Raw genomic sequence first — 26,598 nt, 5'->3', positions numbered from 1 at the left:
GTTAAAGAACAGCAGATTAACTGCCCCGATGACCAAACATTTAGTGTGCTGCTGGGTGAAATGCACCCTTAGAAAGCTGCATTGAGGTCAGAGCTGAATTACAAATTGTGGAAAAAAGACATTAACCATTGGTCATGTTGCAGTGATAGTAACATTTATGAACTAGTCCTCAGAAAACTGTTGCTCTATAAGAAAGCATATATCTCAATGCCTAAATTCATATGGCTATTTTATATGCAGTTAAATGAAAATGGGTTTATGTAATGTATGTTTATGAGAGCAGCAACAGGGATCTCAGATCTGAAGTGAAAAAACCACTCTCTTTTTTTTAAAAAGAGATCGCATATTCTAGATGCAATGTGTTTTTCAGAGCATAGCGCTTAGGACTTTAATTGTATCAGCCCTGTAATGGAACCGTTCCTATTGTGGAGGTGATCAAGCAGGCTGTAGTTGGTATGCGGTCCACAAGCATGTGAAGGGTTTAGACACAGTGCAGGAAAAAAAGGCAGCTGTGAGTGGAGAGACTGTGTGGAATGGAGAGAGAAGTCAGCACTTCTGGTTTTCCCCAAAAATACAGAATTATTTCTCTTTGAAGGTACTAGGGTTATATAGTGTTTTAAAAGCGAAACTTTATAGATCTCCTAGTGTAGCAAGGCTTTGTCTAGTTTAATCTCGTTTAGTTTCTGTTAAAAAATGATGTTTTTGTGGTTCCTGTACAGGTTGTGCAGCAGATAGCTCACTGGTTATGGGGCTGACCTTGTCAGAAGTTTTCACACTTGGCCTAAGGAATCATAGTGTTTCATCGTGTAGTTGGAGAAGATCTACACAGTTTACTGTAAATGAGACCATTTACTAAGGAAGATGATCAACAGTGTATGTATTAACTGGCTTATTTTGAACAGGTCTATCAGTGATTTTTGGCTGGGTTGTAATATTAAATTGGTATCCACTGGATCATTTAAAACGTAATGATGGTCAAAACATAGGTCTTTCAAAAGTACTTCTTTTCCTCATGAACTAACACTGTCAAAGCTACAAGATCTTTTGCTTCACATTTTGCTTTTTCACTCCTAGCAGTGATAATCAGAATGTTGATTCAGTCTTCAGTAGTTTCTCAGATAAGTGGTATTAGGCACATATGGCTTTAAGCTCTTGAAGCTCACATTGGGTAAGTACCCAAATGGAAGGCCATTACACATCCTGTGCTTTTTATTTCTCATTGTGCAGGATTCTGCCTTATAAGGGATCAGTGTATTTCCCCGGGTTTTCATGGTGTCACTGATCATAAGTGTTCTATTTTATATTTAATATGCCCCTCAGTGTAAATGTTTGTCAACGTAATCTTGTGATGGTGGAATTCTTACTTCCAAGTGGATTTTTGTGTTTTTTTTTTTTTTTGGTTCCCTAGGCGGAAACGGCAGCCAACCGAATCTGCAAAGTGCTGGCAGTCAATCAAGAGAATGAGCAGTTAATGGAAGACTATGAGAAGCTTGCCAGTGATGTATGCACATCTTTCATTTTTTTCCTCTCTGCTCATTTCTGTTTATACATTCCTTCTTAAATGAAACCAGATTGCATGTCAAACTACTGAGTAACCATCCCACTGAATTCCAAATTCTCTGTTAAAAAAAGAAGTCATGTAATCGTTTGAAATAACCGAAAGCCCATCCTAAATTTCTCCGGATGACATCAGATGACATCACTATTCCACAATGCTGTTTTCACTGTGTTTTTCTTATGTTTCTCGATTCCTATGGCTGTATTCCTCACTTCTCTTACCTTGGATCCTTTTTTATTTTATTTCTTAATTATGCTGCACCTACTGTTTCTCTCTGTCTTGATTCCTTCTTTGTCCTTTTCAATACTGTTCTATCCCAGCTTCTGGAATGGATCCGTCGCACCATTCCCTGGCTGGAGAACAGGACCCCAGAGAAAACTATGGCGGCAATGCAGCAGAAACTGGAGGACTTCAGGGACTATCGACGTCTGCACAAGCCACCCAAGGTTCAGGAGAAGTGCCAGCTGGAGATCAACTTCAACACCCTGCAGACCAAACTGCGGCTCAGCAACAGGCCTGCCTTCATGCCCTCTGAGGGTAGGATGGTCTCGGTAAGGCCGTGCTGCCGTTCACGTACCACACATTCAATTCATCTTACTAAGTCCTTGCACAATAAAAACAGACATGTTGACTGATAACTAAAGCATTAGTAAATTATGTTGATGGTATTAGTACAGATTCATGGAATTATTAACTGAGAATCATAACTTTCATGTCATTCATAGTGTGAAGTTTAGTCATGTACTCCATGCCCAACAGTTGCCATACGAAAACATGGTTGAAAATTTCTGCATGCAGAGATGAAGCGCAGGTCGTAGAACAAGAACAGAAGCTTGTCTGTGACACAGATGCAGGCTTCTTTGTCAAGAGTCTGAAGAGCCCAGAATGTGGGAAAGACTTGCTAGCTGGCAGATAGCAGTGGCGTGTGACTACTCATGAATCGGGTGCAAAAATTTAGAGCATTCATATTGACAGACTTCCCGCAGTATGCTTTTTGAAACCATTACTGCTGACAAAAGTAATATACCACTAAAGGGAACCATCATTTTGCAAATGTGAGGACAAACAGCCTTGATATGTAGCATAAAATGTTATGTTTTTGAAGGGCAATATGACTGAGGACTTGGGTGAATTTGGGTGCACAACTACAAGAAGGTTTCATTAAATAGCTGGGCCGTAATGCTGTTGAGGTGTCATTCTCTGGTGTGGGTGGGGCACTTGGTAGCTGCTTGAGGAAGGTGTAAGGTTGTTGGAGGAAGAAGAAGAAGAGGAGGAGGAGGAAGCTGTGGCCTGGCATAGCTACAAGTCATATATTGTGGAGTGAAAACGTGGTCTGTCAACAGGTAGGAGGAAGTAGTAGTTCATGGGGTCATGGCTTTATGATCTTAAGAGGGTGTGACGGATAAGGTTCACGTAATGATGAAAGGCCCGAAATTGCAGTTGTAAAATTAAATTTAAAAACACTTTTTAATGTGTTGTATGGTGAAGGTTAATTAGCTGAATTATAAAGGTGAATAATTGGGTGAAATGAGGGCACATTCTGAATAATGTCAACAGACTTCATTCCTTCCACAGAGTTACTTCTCAATTGTTTTAGAGTTTTTCTAGATGTAGAAGGGGTCACTTGACTAAAATCTTGACTGACCTGACCCGCCTCAAGGGCCCCCTAATGTGAGGTGCCGGCAGGTTGCTGATTCTCAGTAATGCGCATTCTTCTTTGCAGTGACCTGTAGTGTGTAAGGAAAGCGGTCAGATTGAGGAGTTCATCAGAGAAGTGCGTGGGGAGCACTGAAGGCTGCTAAGTATTCTATAGGTTCAGACACTACTATTCTAGGTGTAGATGTAAAACCTATGGCGTTTTATTAAAAAGCGTCTTTTAATGCTGCTAGTAAAAATACTAATATTACTAATATTACTTATACATAGGTGAAAATTTAATTTCTTCAGTTCCACTGAAGGGAATGCTGCAGTTGTCTAAGTACAGCTTAATCAGAAATTGTGCCAATAATGTTCACAGCAAAAAAAAAAAAAAAAAAACTAATTCTGGAATGAAAGCTTGCCATTTAACCTAATTTGGTAAAATTTGCCAGTCCTGCAATCAGTGGAACTTTGCTGCATGTAGATCATAGTTCCGGTGAGAGCTTACATCAGGGTGGTTTTATTTAGCAACATGTTGTAAATGTGGGACAAAATGCCCTGCGCTAATGTTGTTTCACCTTTTTTTTTGTACTGAAATGCAGTGTTATCGAACTGAATGCTCAGTTCTCTTTCAGTGAAATTTTAACTTGGCTGTAGAACTGCAAATAAGCAGATACACAAGACTCATTGCTCATACCAGTCTTCCTCCCCCATAGAAAGGTAATCCATTCTGAGACATCTTTTGTTACGTGAACTCTCATAACTCAAAAGGTGTTCATCATTAGTTTCAAGGGTAAATATTTTTATGCATTCCTGAAACTGAAGTGAACACTGATTTATGCTAAAATACCACCAAATCTCATTAAAATGGTCACAGTTCAGTTGTCGTAATGCGGTGTAACATAGCAGTTTCCCTTTTTAAATTATTCTATATAATATTGTGTGACTGTGTGGTTCTCTAATAAACTAGCACTCACACAAAATTAATAAACCATACAGACATCCCTCAATTTACAAAATCAGTGCATTCCTAAAAATGATGTGGCTTTTGAAATTTCTGAAAGCCTATTTCCCATTACTTTAAATCGGGAAAAATAATAATGTTCCCAGTCTATCCAAAAACCTCCAACAAATTGTCCAAAACATCATTTGAATGCTAAAAGACCTAATCGTCTAATTTCAGCACAATATAATTCTCTCTCTCTCTCTCTCTCACACACACACACACACACACACACACACACACACACACACAGTCTGAAACCGCTTGTCCCAAGCGGGTTTGTGGCAGCCCAGAGCCTAATCCGGCATCACAGGGCGCAAGGCCGGAGGGGGAGGGGACACACCCAGGACAGGACACCAGCCCATCACAAGGCACATCCCAAACGGGACTCAAACCCCAGACCCGCCAGAGAGCAGGACCCGGCCAAACCTGCTGCGCCACCGCACCCCCATCAATATCATTCACTTCAATTCATTTTTATAGAGTGCTCAAAGGCATAAGGCAAAGAAACAAATATTAATATAAAATACCTACATTTGCATTATTTGTTTTGGTGAATGTTTTTCTCCAACATGATGCACATCTCTCAAAACAATACAAAGGTGCCTGACACCTGTTACCTTTGCTGTCCGCTTCCAGACCGTGCTCAGAAAACTCTGGATAGTTTTCTGTCTCTGTTCAAAACTCCAGCGATAACTCCCGTTACTGCTCAGTGCTGCTAAAATGCGCATGAAAAATCCCCACTCTGAAAACAACTCTTTCACATTCCAAACTAATTTTTTGGGAATGCCTTGGATTTCATTAATCATTATATATATGTAGTGTGTGTTTTTTTTTTTTTCCCCTTTCTCTCCCCTGTTCTGTAAATTGAAACTTGGGTATCGGAAACCAATAGTGTTACACCAAAATTTTGGATAGTTTGTAAATCAAGGGATGCCTGTAATAAACATTGATAAAAATATGTTAGAAAAAAGAATCTGTAAAAAAGGTGTACACAAAATAAACATCCATGTAAATCCCCTTTAGTGTCTCCCTATGCTTTCCAGCTTTCACAGTCCAAGGATGTTTCAGGTTTTAGATGGTGGCTGTAATTGCCCTGTGTGTATCTACATTGCAAGTCACCTTGGATAAAGGTGGCAGCTATATAGTAATTTTTAGTCAGTCACTTTGGAGAAACCTTCTGCCAAAGGAATAAATACTGTATAAATGCTTTGCACTGCTCAGCTGGCAAGAGTCATATGAAATCCAAATTCCATCCTTGTAAAGAAAAGGAATTGACCTGTTGGGGTATTAATTGAAGCTCCTTGTAACTCAAAAAAGGGGATATCTCAGGGGGGTGACTACTGTATCTTTTTAAAAAAAGAACATTCAAGACTAGCCATTTTTTAATCATAATGTAGGATGTTCTAATATAGGAGTAGTGGCAGTCCTTTGTCCAAAGTCATTCTATGCTAGTTTTAGCTTTAACATTGTCTATCTGGCAGAATAAACTCTTGCAAAGTATTCTTTTTTTTAAATTTCTGTTGGAAACAAGGATGGAGGGGAAAAAAATGCAAATAGCGGTAGTGCATATATAATGATTTAGTCATGTGGTTGAGAGCTATAACTAGTAAGCATATTAGTTAGCTGGCTAATGTGATTCAAGACAATGCATTGCTAAAGTATTTTACAGTTTTGCAGTAATTGATCATTGTAGAATGTCAGTGGTTTTCCCGCCTATTTATGACTGAATATTTATCATACGTCAGCACAGTGGAAATTGTTAATGGAACTTATGGATTTCCTTCTCATCTGGCATCAGGACATTTGCAATGCTTGGGGCAGGCTGGAGGGAGCTGAGAAGGGCTATGAGGAGTGGCTCCTAAATGAGATCCGTCGACTGGAACGCCTTGACCACTTGGCAGAGAAGTTCCGCCAGAAAGCTGCTATCCACGAGGCCTGGACTGAAGGTGTGCGGCATTATTCCTTATTTTTATTTCTTACCGTATCTTTTAAATTATACGTATAACATTAAAAGAATGCCTCCGGTTAAGGCATTAAAATTCAGCTTCTTCACTGGAACATCTCACAGGTAAGGAGGACATGCTTCAGCAGAAGGACTATGAGACCGCATCACTGTCGGAAATCAAGGCCCTGCTGAAGAAACACGAGGCGTTCGAGAGTGACCTTGCTGCCCATCAGGACAGAGTGGAACAGATAGCAGCCATTGCACAGGAGTTGAAGTGAGCGACCAAAAAAACAACAAAAAAAAAAAATTATAAAGTTAAATTAAGCATACAAGTTGACCTAACTCATTCACCTTTCACAAATATGTTTAAATGTTTATCAAAATATTTAATCTGACATTAAAATGTGACTGTTCTCTTACTTTGGAATGATATAATTTTCCTTTCTTTGACCTCTTATGTGTTTCCCCCCCCCCCCCCCCCCCTCCTTTTCCCCTAGTGAGCTGGACTACTACGACTCCCCTAGTGTGAATGCCCGCTGCCAGCGGATTTGCGATGAGTGGGATGCTCTTGGTGGTCTTACCCAGAAGAGGAGTGAGGCTCTACAAGTAAGCAAGCATTACATAGAGTACTTGCTGAGCACAGACCAGCAGTCTGGTCTCACTTTCAGTAGCAAAATTGTCTTCATACTGTCCTGCTTCTGTGTTCCTTTAACAGAGAACTGAGAAACTGCTGGAGACAATTGATCAGTTGTACCTTGAGTTTGCCAAGAGAGCAGCACCATTTAATAACTGGATGGAAGGGGCTATGGAGGACCTACAAGACACATTCATTGTTCACACCATTGAGGAGATCCAGGTGAGCGGGTGTAATTGTACTTGCTACAGTAAATGATTCATTCTCCTACATATTACTGTCTTTGTTGTTCAACTGATGTTTTTTCATCACTGTGTGTCTTTACAACTTTTGTGGACTTTAGGGTCTCAGCACAGCTCATGAACAGTTTAAGGCAACGCTGCCAGAGGCAGACAAAGAGCGTCAAGCAATCTTGGGCATCCACAATGAGATTGCAAAGATCGTTCAGACCTACCACGTCAATATGGCTGGAACCAATCCTTACACAACCATCAACCCACAGGAAATCAATGCTAAGTGGGACAAGGTATTATCAGGATGATCCTATACTCACATTATGGGACTATTCATTTTCATTTTAAAAGTGGCCCGTGCGATTAAGGACACTAAGGTTTTAATAAGATGACTTAAACAAATAAAGTATTGTATGTGTGATATGTACATTAATGGTTGACTCTGTTGTTTTGTTCTGACTCCTCACACTTGTTCATGTGCTCAGGTTCGACAGCTGGTGCCACAGCGCGACCAAGCTCTGATTGAGGAGCATGCACGACAGCAGAACAATGAGCGACTGAGGAAACAGTTTGCCAGTCAGGCTAATGTTATTGGGCCTTGGATCCAGACCAAGATGGAAGTGGGTGTCACTGAGCACTATGTTCCTTTCATACGTTTTATACATATTGTGTGGTTATCTTATGAGCTTCTAAAATTAAGCTTTTGAAATTAAGCTTTTCTTTTTTTTCCCTGATGCTTTTCATTTAATTTACAATTTAAGTTGTACAGCTATATATTTTACAACAATTTGAAATAAGTACCGCTTTCAGGGTTACAGCAGCAGGGCAGAGGACTGGAATCAGTATCCTTCAGGTTACTTGTCATTATCCACTACATTATTATGTATATCTATGTACAGGAGATTGGGCGCATTTCCATTGAGATGCACGGGACCCTGGAGGACCAGCTGACGCATCTTCGTCAGTACGAAAAGAGCATTGTCAACTACAAGCCAAAGATTGATCAGCTAGAGGGAGATCATCAGCTCATTCAGGAGGCCCTCATCTTTGACAACAAACACACTAATTACACCATGGAGGTAAAACAGTATTCTTAGCCTTACAAAACCACAAGGCCCAAGTGGAAACTGGCCACTATTATCTTTGCTTTCAAATGGAAAATCCGTGAAATAGCTAATTATTTAATTTTCTCTTGCTTGCTGGTTTCTTTCCCTCTCCCTTTGTCTACTTTCCTTTCTTTCATCCAGCATATTCGTGTGGGTTGGGAGCAGCTCCTTACAACCATCGCTCGCACCATAAATGAAATAGAAAACCAGATCCTGACACGGGATGCCAAGGGCATCAGCCAGGACCAAATGAATGAGTTCCGGGCCTCTTTCAATCACTTTGACCGGGTGAGTCTTGAGATGGCCGATAAGTGAGGAGACAAAAGAACACAACTAACGTTGGTTTACTGTAAGTTGGGGAATGTTAAAATTTAGGATAAAATTGTGTATAAAAGGATAAAAGAAATACAGCACATGTTGTATAAAGTAGTAAATGGTTTTTTATTGTATATAAAGGGGACTGAGTTACAGTAGCATCACTTATATTTGCTGTGCTTCTATTTTAGCCTTTTCCCGCTTACAGATCATCTATCCAAGGATGTTTGAGACCAAAAGGCAACATCTTATAAATGTGTTGTGTTCTAATAACTAGGGTGATAGACCTGTTGCTAACTTGAAAGCAATAGTGAAAAAGTATAATGTACCAGTGTGTGTGTGTTTTGTTTGTAATACAGTAATTTAATATTGTGATATTCAAATATTTTTACCATTGTTTAGAGGGTAAATTGAGGGGAAAAAATGTGGTTCCTTTATCAAGTCTATTGACAGATGAATGTAAACCTCAAAGTACTCAACACTGACGTGACTTTGGCACTTAGAATCAGCTAACATGCAGTGTTTGTAGTGTTTGTTTACAGCCTGTATTAAGTGCTGTGTATTGGTTACTGATCACCTTTCTTTCCTCCTTAGTGCAATCTTTGTATTGTCAATCCACAGCGGAAAATCAGTTATTAGTTATTTATAGTCTGTGCATTTTAGAGTTTCAGTGCCATAATATATTAAAGATCAGTTTAGTTGAGAGTATCTCACTCTGCTTGAATCCATGAGGTCGTCCATCAAATGTGGAAGAAACAGCATATCTAGAATGCCTTTTTTGAAAGTATGAATAACCCTTCACCTCAGGGCATGTCTGCCTGCCACGCTGGACATTAACAGCTCCGAAAGCCTTGTGTCCCATGTGCAAGGTGTTAATGGTTGTGCGCTGTGTGTTTTTTGTTGTTTCTGTTCTCTTGTGCATGGTCTTCCCCACTCGATCCACGCTCACCCCATCCCGTCAATCTGCATGACACGCTCGGACTCCCTTCCCACCCCCTTTCACCGGCACCACACTGATATTCACCACGTGTGCTGCATGCCCTACGGTGCGCCCTGACGCCATGCACTGGCTCTGCAGGACCACTCTGGCACTCTGGGCGCTGAGGAGTTCAAGGCCTGCCTGATCAGCCTGGGCTTCGATATCGCCAACGACGCACAGGTATTGGCTACAGCTCCACCCAGTGGGCTCCTTTGTTAACTGTTTTTGTTTTTTCTTTTTCTTTTTGTTTTGTCCCTTTGTACTCCCCATCCCACATTCTTTTTTCCCCTCTTTCTGTCATATTTCTTAAAAAAAAAAAAAAAAAAACTTCTTTCATGCTGGACTCCTGGCAATTTCTGGGAATTTCTCTTCCCTACTTTTCCCTACTTTGTTCTCCATGAGAAACCTCTCTTGTTCTTCTGATCTTCCTCTAAAATGATTCCATGCTATGGCATCATTGCCCTTGATCCCCCATGTCCTATGCCTCGTCTTGCTGTTTGTTACTCGCCAACCTCTGTAGAAGAGAACAGGAATGATGGACAGAGAAGACTTCAGAGCCTGCCTTATCTCCATGGGTTACAATCTGGTAAAGCTACGAGTCTCACCCTAAACTTAGCTGGTTATTCCCCTGCCTCAGCATTTCTTAAGCTCACTCAGAATGTGACAGTGGATTGCCATAACTCTATTTTCATTGAGGCAAGAGAATACGGAACTTAGTGGTCTTGTGCAGTTAACGGATTTTGAGGTAAAATAAGATGTACACATTAATTCTGCAGTGTATGATTGTTATATTAAGTGACTTTTCTATTTTTTCCATCTTCCAAAACAGGATGACAGATTAATCAAAGTGGAAAATGATATTGCTAATATAAAGTATTTACTTCTTCAAGGCTCAAGATACAGTGCAGTTAACACTGGTGAATATAGTCCATGTGTTTATCTTGGTGTACTGCTACCTTTACATTACAGTAGATGTTTCCATGTTGAATGTTATGATCATCCCTGTCCTGTTGACACATACTCTCTTTTCCACAGGGGGAGGCAGAGTTTGCTCGAATTATGAGCATTGTGGATCCCAACAGACTGGGCGTCATCACCTTCCAGGCTTTCATTGACTTCATGTCCCGAGAAACCGCAGACACAGACACTGCAGACCAGGTCATGGCCTCCTTCAAGGTGTTGGCTGGGGATAAGGTAAATTTGGGTGTGAAGATCAGATCTGGTTAGCCTTTTTATGTGACCAAATAGAAATGATGAAATAAATTTTCATTATTCTTATCCATTTTAAAGTTAACTTTATCCTAAGTAGCCCCTGTCTGTAATATAGAAAAATTAACCTAAGTGCCTTTCAGATTTTAGATGTATTAATTTAGGGTGTGCAGGAAATCAATGTACTTTAGAATTTTACATTTAAATGGGAAACAACTAATTATACATGTTTCAACTAGCTGTTACATGTTCATTTTTTGGTAAAAGGCATGATATTTTTGTTTTGGTCATGAAATGATATGTCCTGTTAAATAAGCTGTTTAATGTTTCCTTTTGTCAGAATTACATTTTAGCTGATGAGCTTCGCAGAGAGTTGCCTCCAGACCAGGCAGAATACTGCATTGCCCGCATGGCACCTTACACCGGACCTGACGCTGTACCTGGTGCCCTTGATTACATGTCCTTCTCCACTGCACTCTATGGAGAGAGTGATCTCTAACACCGCTTTCCTGCCATAGCGATTGCCTCAAACTGCCCGGGGGCCATTGGTCCCCTTCAGTTCTTACGACTTCATAAGTCAGTTTGCATTCCTTTCCTTGCATAGTCATATCATCCACATGCCTTTTTCAAAAACCATATACCTTCCCTGGCATTATTTGCTTTATCCTTGTACAACAGTCTGTCCCCATCTCATCACATTACAACTTTACATTTTTATTTTGCACACCCCCAGCTTTTTCCACTTCCTCTGTTATCCCCATGATCTGTCATCCAAGCAATGGCTACATTGTACTTACTCTAAATTGCAAGGCAGCAGCTCTCCAGGTTTGCAGAGGGGAGTGAAATTTTTGTTTTTATGTTTGTTCTTGTTTTTCTTCAAAAAAAAAAAAAGAAATTTACATATTTTATTATACAGAACAAAAAGGTATTTTTCTCCACCTGATTAAAAATAAAAAAATGAAAAATAAATTGTATCGTGTCATTTATTCCCTTGGCATTTCCCTCAACAGTTTGTTTATAACACATCTATAACAAAATTGGACTCAGGGTTTCCTCCTCTGCCTTCTGGTGGGTCTGGGATCCGAGTCCCGCTCGGGGTGCCTTGTGATGGACTGGCGGGACCCGTCCTGGGTGTGTCCCCTCCCCCTCCAGCCTTGCACCCTGTGTTTCCGGGTTAGGCACCGGCTTGCCGCGATCCTGCTCAGGACAAGTGGTTTCAGACTGTGTGTGGACATTACTGAAAATGCAAAAGTAATTGGAACATTTACGTTAAGTATCATTTTAGAAAAATTGGCAACAAATGTCATTTCTAATGCTTTTCCTTCTCTGGAAGGGTTTATTAAAATCTTTTTTTTTTTTTTTTTTTCCCCACTACCATCATGCTTTAAGGAGAGAAGAACTCCAGGATTCTTCCAGTGATTTGTAGTTGTCCTTAAAATGAACGCATGACTTATTCATCACTTAAATGGTAAATCCATTATAAGAAGGGAAAGTATGTACCATAGTGGTTAGAGCTGTTGAATTGTATTCTCAAGATTCCTGATTTGAATCCAATTCCCCCTATAGTACCCTTGAGTGAAGTATTTACCCTGAGTAAAATACTCTAAGTAAACCGGTAAGGTTGTATGAGGTTTAATTATATACAAAACGAATCTGTGTTCCTTAACAAAAGTGTCAGCTCAATAAACATGTTCATTTACTTTAAATCACTCAAAATTCTAGGTACAGATGTAAGTTCTAGTGCAAGGACATAAGTGGCTGACAGTTGATCATGCATCAAGAGGATGAAGACCTACAGGAAGATGCTAAATTACATAATTATAATATTTAAGAGAATTTTGTCTTTGAACCTTAGTTTGTATAAATATTTGAGTATGACTTATTGTAAAACGATATTTCAATCAATCTGTTTTATTTCTCACTCTTCTAAATACGGCTTTTGAGAATCTCAAATTTTAAATGTAAAATATTCAAATACTGTTACATGTCTTGTCTACTGTATATAAATAAATACACCGACCTGGTACGTGCGGAACAAATCATTAGAGTGTGAGATTTCCGCGGGCAATAATAAGGTGAACGCTTCGGGCAACTCGGGAAACACTGATTGGTCGTTTTATAATAAATATTAATAAGGGGGCTCGCGTTGCATTGTGGGACACTAGGAAACGGAAGGCGATGTGTGGATAAGAGGCGTGACTTCCTTACTTGTCAGACTGCGAAGTTTATGAAGTACTCGCCGTGAATATATTTAATGTGCAGTTAATGCAAATTTGGATTATATCTTGAGAAAAAGTTAAACCGAAGAGGGTGTAACCATGTGGAGTAAACTGAAGGCTTTACGGAGAAACAGGACTGTGAATTACGGCATTCCAATGCTCGTGAGTGGTTGTCCTCATCATGCTAAAAACAACGTTTTGCGCCTCCCAAACGCGTGACATGATGATGTGTTTTCATGTTGTGTTGTTTTACAGTTGCTTGTTGTAGGGGGATCGGTTGGACTCCGAGAATTCACACAGATTAGGTACGACGACCAGAAGAACAGGAGAAAGGTACGTAGCGACAGCAGCCCGCGTGTCACAGTGTGTGTGTTTGCGCGCGCGCTTCACTTAGTTAAATCTAAGTCGTAAAAAGTCACTACGTGAGACTCTGTAAACTCTTAATGATCATGGCAACCTCCCTCGCTAAGTACGTTTAAGCGTTTTTTATTTATTTTTTTTTTTTATTTTACATACTAGTAAGTGAAATAATTGTTCCGTAAAGATTATTATTAAGTTGGCGCTGAAAGATGTTTAATTAATGATATGAATGAAAAATTTCTTCATAAGAACATGATGATCTGTTCAATCCGGTTCTTGACACACGGGGTCTTTTTAGCTAAATTTTTAGGGTTAAATATGATCTAGTGCACTTTTCTCTCAGGGCAATGGAGTACTGTGTGTAAAACTGCTGTTAATTTGATAAACGTTGCAGACACGTCTGTTTTTCGAACCTCGAAATGTCCAGCGATCTCGTTGTTTACACTCCACTTATTCCAAATAAAAATGTACTTTTTCCTAGTTTTCTTTTTAGTAATTGCTGTGGACCGACCAGTACAGTCCAGTTTAGGCCGGTTTTTGTCTTACCTGAATGTTCTGGAATCATGTTTGAATCATATTCCTGCTGTAAAGTACTTACTCAGTCTGAATTTATTCATTTAGCTGATGCTTTTCTCCAAAGTAACTTAGTGTTAAGCTACTTACTATTATTTACCCATTTATACAACTGGGTACCTTTACCGGGTATTACAGGTGGAGGCGGGAATCGAACCTACAACCTTTTCGTGTAAAGACAGTAGTGCTAAACCGCACGCACGAGCTGAAGCCTAACCCGGGGGGAGGGGACACAACCAGGACTGGACGCCAGTCCGTCGCAAGGCACCACAAGCGGAACTGGAACCCCAAATCCACCAGAGAGCAGGACCCGATCCAAACGTTACACTAGCAGCTGAATTAAAACATGAAGCATACCTAGCTGTGTAAATGCATAAATAATTTCATATTGCTTAAAACACTAATACAGTATTTGGACAAAGACACACACACACACACACACACACACACACACACACACACATTTTCAGAACCGCTTGTCCCTTACGGGGTCACGGGGAACCGGAGCCTACCCGGCAACACAGGGCATAAGGCCGGAGGGGGAAGGGGACACACCCAGGACGGGACGCCAGTCCACCGCAAGGCACCCCAAGCGGGACTCAAACCCCAGACCCACCGGAGAGCAGGACTGCAGTCCAACCCACTGCGCCACCGCACCTCCTGGGGCAAAGACATAATTGAAATAAATATTTCACTTTAGTGTGAAGAAATGCACTTTTTAATGATTCATTTTATGGCATAACAAATGTTGGCTATTATTAGAATTATATTTAAATATCCCCCTCTTGGGTGTGGTGGCGCAGTGGGTTGGACCGGGTCCTGCTCTCCGCTTGGTCTGGGGTTCAAGTCCCACTTGGGGTACCTTGTGACGGACTGGCGTCCCGTCCTGGGTGTGTCCCCTCCGGCCTTAGGCCCTGTGTTGCCGGGTAGGCTCCGGTTCCCTGCGACCCCGTATTAGACAAGCAGTTCAGAAAGTGTGTGTGTGTGTGTGTGTGTGTGTGTGTGTGTGTGTGTGTGTGTGTGTATCCCCCTCTTGTTGTACTAAATTAAAGATGTGAAGCATTGTTTTTTTCAGAAGTGACTTGCAGTACTGCAGGATGTCGAAGGAATTACTGTAAACTTAAGTTTTGTGAACCTCAGAGTGCAACACGGCAATTACATGGAAAGTGTTTTGTTTTCCACGTTTATTATTAAACCAAACGATTCTGCCTATCGCACTTATTACAATTTTGTATTTAGTCTTTGAACCCATCAGCAGGGCTAATAATCAATCACTAGCCTTTAACAATGACCTCTTGTTGTATTTTTGCAGAATAGCCCATAAAGGCTCAAAGAGTTGCCGTGTTTATAAGGTCAGCTGGCTTTTTTGCTGTTTTTCTAGCTATTTTGCTCCTGCCCTTCATTTCCTCAGTTGTTACATTTACATTATACACACACACACACACACACACACACACACACTTTCAGAACCGCTCGTCCCTTACGGGGTCACGGGGAACCGGAGCCTACCCGGCAACACAGGGCGTAAGGCCGGAGGGGGAAGGGGACGCACCCAGGACGGGACGCCAGTCCGTCACAAGGCACCCCAAGCGGGACTCGAACCCCAGACCCACCGGAGAGTAGGACTGCGGTCCAACCCACTGCGCCACCGCACCCCCACATTTACATTACGTTTACATTTATTCACGTAGCAGACGTTTCTCCAAAGCGACTTACAATGGATACTATGTAGTGTTACTAGCTCACACACCTTATTCACCGTGGTGACTTACACTGCTAGATACACCGGGTCACTCATCCATACATCAGTGAAACACACTCTCTCTGTGTCGCTCACACAAAATCTAGAGATTGTTCTGTTTTAAGCCCCTTTCTGTGACTACAGCAAGGTGACCACATGTCATTGCTGAACTCTTGTGTAAAATGAGAGCATTCTTGTGATATGAATGATTTTGTGTTGTTCACTGAGCATATAACACACACACACACACACACACACACACACACACACACACACACACACATTTTCAGAACCGCTCGTCCCATACGGGGTCACGGAGCCTACCCGGCAACACAGGGCGGAAGGCCGGAGGGGGAGGGGACACACCCAGGACGGGACGCCAGTCCGCCACAAGGCACCCCAAGCGGGACTCGAACCCCAGACCCACCAGAGAGGAGGACCTGGTCTAACCCACTGCGCCACTGCGCCCCCTGAGCATATAACAAAATTGTCAAATCAGTTGTATTGACCTGGATGCCTGTGGTGCTACTACTCCCCCCACTGACCACTTGGGGAATGACAAGCTGAGCACCATCACAGAAGTCCTGCAGCTGAAGAAAAAAGGTCATTTCAGGCTCAGCCACCTTGTGTGTTTAGGTGTCTGCTCTAGCTAGTATTGCTCTAAATTACTGCAGCTTAATGATGAAACAAATTTTTTGTGCAGTATGTAATGAATACTGTTTTTTTTTTAAGTGCATAGGTTGAAATGGTTAATGAAATTACTCTTTGGACCAGTTGTTAATCGGAATAGTTTGAAGCCCTGTATTCACCCTGGCTCCGAGGACACTTTTAGATTCATACATGTTATAAATTCAAATCTATCACTTGGTTTCATGCAGCACTGTCTGTGGAATGTTTACCCTACTTTTTAATGATACAAAGAACAGTAGCGAATGTGGGGACTGTGGTGGTGCAGTGGGCTCAGCTGGGTCCTGTTCTCTGGGGTTCGAGTCCTACTTGGGGTGCCCTGTGACCAACTGGTACCCCATCCTGGGTGTGTCCCCTACACCCTGTGTTGCTGGGTTAGGCTTCGGTTCACCATGACCCTGCTTGGGACAAGTGGCTTCAGCCGGTGTGTGTGTGTGTGTGTGTGTGAGTGAAAGAGAGTAGTAAATGTACCATGTGCAGCATATTCTATAATTATGGTTAATATAGATATTAACCCTCTCAGGGCCAAATTAATACTAGCAGTAGGAAAAATCTGTAGCAGTTGATGTTAATTTGTAACATCTGCAAAATAATTTAATTGGTAAAATATCTGGTGAATGAAGAATGATATTGGTCAAAAGAGAAACCGAAAAATTGTATGTTAAAAGAACTCTAATTATGAACCATGTTGTAATTTCAAGTGTTACTTTATTTTTAACCTAGCTGACATTGGACCTTTAGAGCTTTTAAAGAATGAAATGGAATTTAGTTCTATTTAACAAGAAGGAAGTAAGATTTGAAAATGGAAAATAGAATTTTTGGAACGTATGCTTCTAGACTACTGCAGAAGAGACATTTGGTGGCTTGTAAATATTTAAATAAAAGTTTATTCACATCCAGGGTACATTGGTATTTTTTTTTTTTCTTCCTATGCTATTTATGGAGATAGGGAAGAAGCATCATCTATGGGTTACTTTCTTGTCAGAGGTTTTTTTTTTTTTTTTTTTTTGAGCAAGCCTTTTTTTCCACAGTGTACGCATAGTATGCAGTCCATTTCTTTATGTGCCATAAGTCTTAACGTAATTTTGAAATTACATGTTTAAACACAGCTTGCTTTACATTCCTCGGGTGACCTTCTAAACTGTCATTACCAGAAGTTGTTACTGCGCTTGTGGCATCAGGAAATGTAGGAAGTATTTTTACTCTTCATTGTGATGTCCTTTAGTCAATTTTTGGTGGTATGGGGTTCTTCCTGTAGTTGGGGTCCACTGTTACTGTGCAGTCAGTGAGGGGGAGTGTAGAGTCCTGAGGTGCCCTGTATTGAGTAAATCATGGTGGAACCTTTGTTGTTATTACTATCCATAAGAGCAGGCTGTAAAGTAGACTGGAAGGTGTCCTGATTGTGGCCTTCTCCCTGCTTTACTGCTTTCCCATTTCAACACCTCCTGCTGGAAGGTCCCCCACATCATTCTGTTGCATCTCACAGTCTTGAGCATTCTGATAATTCTGATATATTCGGCTAACGCACACTTGTCTGTTGTGGTGACTCCTGTGCTCTGCCTAGTTCTTTGACACACCAGTGTATATTATTGTTGTTATTACAACAGTCCCTGGCTGCTCATACGTGAAGTTTTGCCGTAGGACCTGTCAAGTCACAAAGCCCTTTCTATTGTGTTCGACACCTCTATAGCTCTCTGCCCTGAGGAATGTGATCTATGGGGCCCAGCTATTATACTGAGGAGGCCTGACCTACTTATGTTTTAGGCATTTATTTTTGCAATCATTATAGCTAAAAGAAATACTTTTCTATATGAAATGAAGTAATTGAGGATCATCATATACATTTCGGTGGTAAGGTTAGGTTTTTTTACCCTAACCAGTTGAAGTCGGCAGTCATGTGTGTTGTGCAATCTTTGCAAGAATTGTGGTAGTAGTTGTAACTGCTGCATCTTCCCATCTTGTGTCGGAAATGATTGGACACTGTTTAATCATTCAGTGAACCAAGGGTCAAATCTAATATTTGATTTCATAGTCTTTGGCTCTTTATTTTTTTAAAAACTGTCAACTATATAAATACAAACTTTTAATGCCCGTCGTAGTTATTTTAAACTCATTAATAGACCAAATACAACACATCCATTTTTATCCAGTGCAATAAATGTCTACAGTGCATGTGCAGTTATGAAAAGACAAGCAGAGAAAGATTTTGAGGAATGTGAGAAACCTGAGTGAGAGTAAATCAGAGGAAAGTTAATCCGAAAGACTGTGGTAAAAACGGTATGTGTTTTGATGCCATTCAGTTACGATGAGCTGCATTGCCTGCATACAGGCAGATATTTTCAGTGTGTTGCACAGGTTCGATCAAAGACATGTGGTCTAATGAAAATATGCTTATGAGTGTGTTCTCCAAAGTGAACATTAGTGAACATGGTCCAAAAATGACACTGTCTGGAGTGTGTAGTCCTGAACCTCGTATGGTGCTAATCTGGCAATGGACGTTTAGCTAAAATGTCTTGCGCCTTCAAAACTAAGTCAGCAGGCAAGAAGGGTAAAAAAAAAAAAAAAAAAAAAAATGTTGTACTGCAATTTCTGCCTTTTTATAACATTTTACATGCAACAAAAAAATTTTAGAAAAAAGATGAGAATCAGTGTGTCACTTGTTTGAAGATTTAGCTGAAAACTGACAAACACCTGTACTCATCCTTCATTTTCAGGGATCAATATTGGACAAATAGCAGCTGAAAAGGACAAATTTTCCTTTCTTCTTATTATTAGCCAAATACACACACCGTCAGACCCAAAGGAGGTGCATAATCTCGTAATTCCTACCAGATCAAGTGGAATAATTCATCGGACATCGGGAATGAGGGCTGAGCCCTGTGTAGAATCGTGTCACGGAATGCTCCGGGTGCATGTGCCCCTGGCGCCCATGCCTCAGTGTGTTTGCCGTACGCTCAGTGCTGATGCCATGATTTATACATTAAACAGGGAGAGCTTGATGAAAAGCAGTGCCAGGGCCTTCTGGATCTAAACTCAACTCCTACTTCTTTTCTTTGCTTTCTCCTACTGCTTCTTGGCTGCTTTCTTTGTCTCGGAGGCCTCCCTTAGTTCCTTTCACCTAGGATTTTGTTGAGTGTGAGGAGCTCTGTAACTCGTCAAAATTCGGTTTCTGCCCGCTAAAGTGTAAAGATTTAAGTTGCTCTTAAGGGATCCCTTGGTCTAGCATCTGGATTCCTGTGCTTGGAAAGCCCTCTGAAGGAAAAGGGGAAGCTTCTTCAGCAACATCTGTATCGTTGGTGTCTGATCACTGAGAAGCAGCCTTCCTCTCCTGCAAGCTGTTTTCTTCTAAACTGAGGTTATCCTTTCTTAAATTGGACAGTTGCAGTAGTGTTGTGAATTGAACATTTTGTACTGTGAATATGGGCTTGAAACATGTAGAAGGTTATTTTTATAAAGGACCTTCAGTATAACCTTTTGAATCACATAAGATGAAATGCATCTAGTTGAAATGTAACTTATCTATATGATAAATTGAGCTGATGTTCTTGTCTATGGCTCTGTGCTTGCCACTGGATATTAGACTTATAAAATATGTAATTGTAGTGCAACATAGTACACTCAGCCATCATATAACGGATCCTGTACAACAAAAACCTTTACAATAACTCATAAAAATATATGCCCCTTTTTTCCCACTGTAAGTTTATTATTCAGTACAATGGCATTTTTGCCCTTTAATTTTACTTCCACAGCAGGTATTCTGCCTAACAGCTTATGTTAGACATATGAAATGTTTTGGAACAGATATACATGCTAGGTGTCTTGGCCTCATAAAGATTTTGTCCCTGAGTGGTGCCGATCTGGATCTTTTCCTTCAGTTATTTAACGTAGTTATACTTTATTCGTAACAAAACCAAGTATGGTTGCACCCAAAAGTTGTGACGAGGAGTTAATTTGTTATTCAAAGTTCATATGTCAGATGTGGCTTGTAGCAGTATGGAGGCTCATCAGTTGTATGTGCAGCTGCTTGTGCAATGTGAGGCAGCAGAAATGGTAATATTGAACATTATGAAAATGTCTCTGTCCAGGTTGTAATTGGTTATTTTTGCCACTAAAGTTATATAATATTTTGTGTTATAATTGTCAGGCATAAAATACCTCTCATTTTAGGTTATATTTTTAATCCAGGTGCTAAATATTCCCCCCCCCCAGTAAGCAATAATCATAATTCAGCCTCCTGATAACAGCAATTTGCCTAACAGGGTTATTCCATGGAATGAGTTAACGGGTGTTATTTCTTGAAACTACACTATTTTCCTTTTGGTACCCAATCTGATAGATGCGCTGTTTCTGAATTTTCTTGTGTTTTGCAGATTGCCTTCTGTTGCCTTCAGCATACATTTTCATTGTTACTGTTACCATAACCTTCACTGGTAGCTGAAAATGGATGAATTTATATGCTGAAAGATGCTGGATGGTGCCCTGTTCTAATTTGCTTTCCTCATTCATATTGCCCGTCTTCCAGCTGGACCCAGCACTGGAGGCCAAACTGAATACCCAGAAACAGCCTTTCAGCTTGGAGCAGGAATATGAGGTAAAGTGTGTTTCTTGGGCAATGTAATGCATGTTGGGGATATGTTCCTTTGAGAAGAGGCTACACAACAGAGTGGTTAAAGGCCAAACCTTTGTATATTTTGGTCCTGTTTCAGTGTAGCTATTTGTTGAGCAGAGACCTTTTAAATCATATTATGTCAACCATAATATTTGAATGCTACTTTGTGATCGAGTGCTCGAGCTGCAACTCTTAAGTAAATTTTTTTTATTTTCTGTATTTGGCTTTTTAAAAACAAATTAAATAATTTCACAATATTTCACTTTATCTTTGAGCCTTTTAACATTGAAGAACTATTAAATGGTCATATTCTGCATTGTTTCCCTAAGGACCAAATAAAGTGAACATATTAACACACATTTAACAGCTTTCTAATGTCTTCATTGGAATAAGTATTCCACTAATTGCACACATACAATATTAGAAAAAGTAAGTGCTTAAGTAATGTGTTAATTTTCACATTGTTTTAGTAAAGCATTTCATTAAATCAGTAGCTCAGTTGTGGGTTTTTAAGACCTTAGACTGAACAAAAAGTATATTTTCAGTAGAACTAAGATTATAAGGCTGTTCTCCAACTGATGCTAGAGAGCTGATTTTCTATCCCAACAGAAACTGAAGGACATCAACCTTGACAAGTGGAAGAACATCCGAGGTCCCCGACCATGGGAGCACTCCCGAGAATACCAGGAGCAGCAGCAGCGGGAGCAAGAGCAAGCACAGCAGCAGAAGGGACTATAGAAGGGCCTAACACAGGAGCTAAGGCTTTACAGCTGGACAGATCCACCGGGGGGAATGGGTATGTCCTTCTGGAGTTTCAACATCGTCCTGCTTTTGCTCTCTTTATGCCATATTGACCTTCAACTGAAATTCTTCAAGCTGATTTCAATGATCACACACCTGTAAAATACCATGCCATCAGTTCAGGTACTGAGTTTTTCCTCAAGAAAAATGAATGAGGAAAGTGAGTATTAACTCTTCTATTTAAATGTGAACCCTCAGAAATCAAGCATCATTCTCTGCTTTGGATGTGAGGCACTCTTTATGTTGCTGTAGCCTCTGTGGTCATATTATATCAACCATAATATTTTAATGCTAATTTGTGATTGAGTGCCCAAGCTAGGAATCTAAAGTTGTTTTTATTTTGTTTTTGTCTTTTATTGCTCAATTCCAAGGCCTTAAAATGTCAGCTTTACATTTATTCATTTAGCTGACACTTTTCTCCAAAGTGACTTACAGTGTTATGCTATTTATGATTATGTACCTATTTATACAGCTGGGTAATTTTACTGAAGTGATTTAGGATAAATACCTTCCACAAGGGTACTGCAACTGGAGGTGGGGATCGACTCAGTGACCTTTGGGTCCAAAGGCAGCAGCGCTAACCACTGCATTACCAGCTTTAAAATCTCAGCCATTTTGTCTGAATTGCCAGCCAATCAGTTATGGAGCAGATTAATATACACCTGGCAGTTTGGTTTAAAACTAAGTGTGTTGTGTAGTCCACCAAGCTCAACACCTATCTGTGTGGGTGGGTGGGCGCGCGTGCGTGCTGTGGAATATATCCACAAGGTGGTGGATTTGTGCAAGAAGCACTCAAGAATACACAAAGGGAATCGTGTTGGTTTTCTTGTGCCAATATGAAATTAGAACGCTGTAGAGCATTTCCTTTTCCATAGGCATTAATTGATAAAGATTCCTGTGTGCATTGAGGAAAATTAAATCCAGTTAGTGGTAAATAGCTGGTAATGGGTGCTAAATTTATGTTTATATGTTTTTTGCTCCTTTTTGAAAATTTCACTTCCATGGTCTAGCTTGCTTGATTGAAAGAAGTATTTCTGTTTTAATAGTTTAACTGCAGTGTCCCTGATATCTCAGACCTTCTGTGGTTAGTAAGAGGGGTTATGTGAGCAGTGGTCTGTTTTTCCACTGTAAATGTATGGCTTGGTAACTAGATTGTGAAATTTCTGACCGCTCCAGTACAGTACAGGAACATCCCTGACATAACTACATATGTTCCGCACCTCCTGAAATACTACGTAACAAAAAACTTTCATTAATCTTATCCCATCATGTGCACATTGACCTTTAGAGTGGACATGCAGTAAAGTCGAATTTATGGTTAGTACAACATTTTTTTTTTTTCCCCATAATGAACAACTGCTTTATAGATTTTTTTTTTTTTTTTTAATTACAACAAATGACCATGGCTGGAGACACACAAATGATGGTTGTGTGGAATTTGAGACCACTTTTTCTATCATTGTTCCAGGAAATAGAAAACATGACTGCTCTCCTTGCTGTTCCTTCAGTCCAAGGAAAACATCCTTGTCACTGTGGACACCTTAAGGTAGTGCAAGTTGCTACCTGACTGCACATTCATTAACAAGTCACCCTGACAAAGTCCCCCTGAATCCATGATTATGAGAAAAATCATAATAAACGAGTGAAGAAATTGTATTCTTGATCTAGCAATGTGTACAGAATAATAAACATGTAATTACATTACCTTTATCAGACATTTTTCTTCAGATTGATTTACAATGAAGACCGTAGTGCTAAACTGACACCTTTCCACCCAAGGTGACTTTCAATGCGCTGTACACCATAGTACACTACCTACAGTCATTCACTTGTCTATACGCCAGGGCAGCCCACTATGGGCAATTTTAGAGATGTCATCAATCCATGTAAAACACAGGTCTTTGGAAGCTCCTGGAGGAAAACCCCATGAACAAGGGGAGAAATATTAACTCCACACAGACTGAGTGAGGACTGAACCCGTGACTTCTCGCACCAAGCAGGTGCTGTGACATAATGGTGGTACTTGCTGAGCTACTCTGCCACCCTTTGTTTACATTTATTTAAACAGTCCAATCTATGAATTTGGTATAATTAACTGTGCTCCTGTCTTTGATACCAAGCATTACACTGATGACCTTATTTGAGAACTTAATCAAAGGATATTCATTAGACAACCTTGTTTGAATTTTAGATATGAGAGTTCAAAAATTCAGAAACATCCACTTGAATCACACACCTCCAGCCTGTACACTCAGCAGTTAATATGCCTCATGGTTTTTCATAACTGCTCTCAATTTTCTTAGAAGAGTTTAGTGTCTTAACAACTGGTAAAGTTCATGTGTCAATAAAGAATACTTTTTCAGTGAAAAAAGGTCCTTATTTGTAACACTTAGGTGTGTTTGCACTGGATATCCCTCCATTGTTGTGAAATGTCCACTAAACTGTTCCTTTAACATTTCATGCATTGTTATTCAGTAGGCTTTTAAAGACTTAAAAACAAATGAAGCGCTGACAGAATCTTCTCTGAAAACCGAACGTTGATTGTCTCTGCATGCAAATTTAATCCAAATGTGTACAAGGGGTAGTCCTCAATTTTCGTATCTGGTCCTGAAACATGTGTCATATCTGTTCTGAATTTAATAGTGCTGTTAATATGGTACCAAAGAAAAGACAAAAATGTGATAAAATTAATTCCATTCATTTTCATGCATTAATTAAAGTGAGCAGTGGGTGAAAATTGGGAACAGATTTGGTTGGTTGCTCTAGGGGAGGCATTATGATTCGTGTATGCAAGCAAGGGTCACAAGTACTGAAATTGCAAGTCACATTGATTTACTGCAATAGTCATCCTTCCGTGTAAGTACATTCATATTTATATGATTTAGTTCTTCTGCTTTTCATACAGCACCCTGCCCAAAATGGTAATCTGTTTGCCTAACATAAGATCATGAATGTGTAAAAAGTGAAATCATGGGTACACAAGCCATTAATGATATACAAATAAAAGCAAACGTGGGGGGGACCAGGAGGCAGCCGAGAAGAGGACACAAAATAGGGTGTGGGAGAAAAATCTTTGGAGTCCAAGGCCAACCGAATGCCCAATCCATCCATGTTTTGTGAAAGATTTTCCACTGCTGGAGCAAGTTCTAAAGGTGTTCCCCAATCAGGATGTTGCATGTTTGGTGAGCTAGTGATCATCAGTGGGACAGGTGATTTGAAAGTTTGAGTAATCTGAAGCAGTCAAGACTCGTCATGTAGACTTGCAAGTCTCATGTGGGCAAAGGTCCACCATACTGGCTTCCAGAAGGAGCCATTTTTACCCATGCTTACCTCTGCTGATATCTATCTTTAACCCTGAAAAAGAGTGCTGAGCAAGGTTCATTTGCCTACTGGCTTTGATTCAAGCTCTATTAATGGGGTAACCAGAGCTGATTATACCAGCTGATTTCTGTTGATGGGTGTCGGGCGAAAGCAAGAAGGACAAAATTGATGGTAGCAAGGGAGCTGCTGACCTGGAGGACTAGAACCATTCTGTCTTCAAGAGCTTCACAGAAGGTAATGCTTTATGTTTAGTGTGTTGTTCTGCATGAAAATGTCAGTTTGTGAAGAAGTATATGAAGTTCTGGCCACAATGCTTTATTTTTTTTTTTTTTTTTTACTATTTTTATTCTCTTGATGTATGTTTAAAATCAGTAACGGCCCCATTCGGTAACCAATAGACATTATTTTCCTTCTGGATATGTAATGTGTGTTTTGTCAGGAAGTGAAATGTGGTTGTGTTTACAGCAGTTCTTTTTATGTTTTTTATTGTGACAAATTCACTGTTTAAAAATCACATACTCTGATGCTGAAATGAAATACCTTTCCCAAACATGCAAAATATGGTCCTTCAATGGATCAGTGTAATGCTACAAAACCTAATCCATCAATAGGTGTATGAGACACATGATGCAGTTTTCATGTACTTGTGCTGACCACATCCTCCTTTGCAGCTCTGTGGGACCCTTTGTGTTCAACTGCTCCTGATGTCCTTTGACACTGAACCATATCGGGATGGACCACTGATGTCGACCTAGGTGCCATCTTCAGGACTCCTTCATAATTTAAGGGCACAGCTGGTTCAGTTCTGGTTGTGCTGGTACAGTATAAATATGCTGTTTCATAGGTTGTCTAGGTTGGCACCAGGAAGCAGGAAAGTCCATCCAGCACGTGCTTCTCAATTTTTTATTGAAATCTCAAGTAACCACCATCAAATATTCATAAGCTGGCTAAGAAAAGAAGAAATCAAATTCAATATTTACTGTGCACTTCCACGGCTGGAAGAGCTAATTAAGTCTGAAAAGTGAAAGCGGCGATTGTGCACAGTGCTGCACCCTGCAGGTCCTCCATTCTTGCATAGCTCTCGAGTCTGAAACAGCAAGAGTTTTGGCATTTTTTTTTTTTTGGTCCATGCGTTTTCTTCACTGATGAAAGTACTTCAGTCTTCTATTAGACCTTTTGCCTTTGGAATATAGAGAGCTATATTCAAACTTTTGAAGAATACAGTGAGCTGCATTTGTATTCCTAGCACATTGCAGTTTTCTACATTCAATACACTTCTACCACAATCTCTTGTTGTGTATGTCTCATGTCCGTATTTCATGTCAAAACTTGGGAAAGCACAAACCAAAGTGGGAAAGGTTGAGAACAGAATTTTTTGTCTTGCTCAGTATCTTTCCGTTCTCTAGTGGTACTTTTTAAACAGCATAACACGAATCCTTCCTCTGTCAAAAGAGTGAGGTGTCCAGTTTCATTATTCTCAGTGTCAGTGAAAAGAACCTTCTAAATATATCAGGATTGTGCCGATTACCTTAATTTTTATCTTTGAAGACTCTCAACCTCTACAAACCAGCAAGCTGAATTGTGTTTAGGACATGGACTAGGAGAAAATATTTCTACATCAAAACCTGGGCAGAGGCGCTTGAATTGTACCTTTTTGTTGT

The 26,598-nt window shown here is 40.2% G+C and overlaps 2 protein-coding genes across 8 annotated transcripts in view; both read left to right on the top strand.

Moving 5' to 3' along the window:
• actn1 (actinin, alpha 1) overlaps positions 1-11,479 on the top strand; it is a 31,478-nt gene extending 19,999 nt beyond the window's left edge. For 2 of the 6 annotated variants that reach the window (XM_018727424.2, XM_018727420.2), the window contains exons 9-21: positions 1,409-1,501; positions 1,879-2,109; positions 6,001-6,148; positions 6,271-6,421; positions 6,645-6,753; positions 6,863-7,003; positions 7,125-7,307; positions 7,500-7,634; positions 7,914-8,093; positions 8,262-8,408; positions 9,935-10,000; positions 10,450-10,608; positions 10,964-11,479. In XM_018727424.2, coding sequence (XP_018582940.2) covers positions 1,409-1,501; positions 1,879-2,109; positions 6,001-6,148; positions 6,271-6,421; positions 6,645-6,753; positions 6,863-7,003; positions 7,125-7,307; positions 7,500-7,634; positions 7,914-8,093; positions 8,262-8,408; positions 9,935-10,000; positions 10,450-10,608; positions 10,964-11,122 — 1,902 coding nt within the window. In that variant the 3' untranslated portion in view covers positions 11,123-11,479. Of the gene's footprint in view, positions 1-1,408; positions 1,502-1,878; positions 2,110-6,000; positions 6,149-6,270; positions 6,422-6,644; positions 6,754-6,862; positions 7,004-7,124; positions 7,308-7,499; positions 7,635-7,913; positions 8,094-8,261; positions 8,409-9,513; positions 9,595-9,934; positions 10,001-10,243; positions 10,332-10,449; positions 10,609-10,963 lie in introns of those variants that run through there. The other 4 variants (XM_018727419.2, XM_018727422.2, XM_018727423.2 and 1 more) reach the window with 3 other exon arrangements.
• A 1,314-nt stretch (positions 11,480-12,793) lies between these two features.
• On the top strand, positions 12,794-23,326 carry cox16 (cytochrome c oxidase assembly factor COX16). Of its 2 annotated transcripts, XR_001964919.1 has the most exons (5): positions 12,794-13,004; positions 13,098-13,175; positions 20,729-20,797; positions 21,425-21,611; positions 23,085-23,326. XR_001964919.1 is itself a non-coding variant. In XM_018727462.1 (4 exons), the coding sequence occupies exons 1-4, from the start codon at positions 12,942-12,944 to the stop codon at positions 21,551-21,553; spliced, it is 339 nt and encodes a 112-aa protein (XP_018582978.1). In that variant the 5' UTR covers positions 12,794-12,941; the 3' UTR covers positions 21,554-21,612. The 2 variants fall into 2 exon arrangements, 1 of the variants encoding a protein (XP_018582978.1); XM_018727462.1 differs by lacking the exon at positions 23,085-23,326 and having other exon boundaries at positions 21,425-21,612.
• Positions 23,327-26,598: the final 3,272 nt, after the last annotated feature.

The sequence above is a fragment of the Scleropages formosus genome, chromosome 15 (genome assembly GCF_900964775.1).
Source record: "Scleropages formosus chromosome 15, fSclFor1.1, whole genome shotgun sequence".
NCBI lineage: Eukaryota > Metazoa > Chordata > Actinopteri > Osteoglossiformes > Osteoglossidae > Scleropages > Scleropages formosus.
The sequence above is the reverse complement of the archived record's forward strand: the minus strand, read 5'-3'. Positions and strand labels throughout refer to the sequence as shown.

Excerpts from the sequence above, each read along its gene's own strand:
- cox16 (XM_018727462.1), top strand. The coding sequence starts at position 12,942 with ATGTGGAGTAAACTGAAGGCTTTACGGAGAAACAGGACTGTGAATTAC. Across the intron at positions 13,176-20,728 it reads ACCAGAAGAACAGGAGAAAG|CTGGACCCAGCACTGGAGGC; the intron begins GTACGTAGCGAC and ends CCCGTCTTCCAG. Across the intron at positions 20,798-21,424 it reads GCTTGGAGCAGGAATATGAG|AAACTGAAGGACATCAACCT; the intron begins GTAAAGTGTGTT and ends CTATCCCAACAG.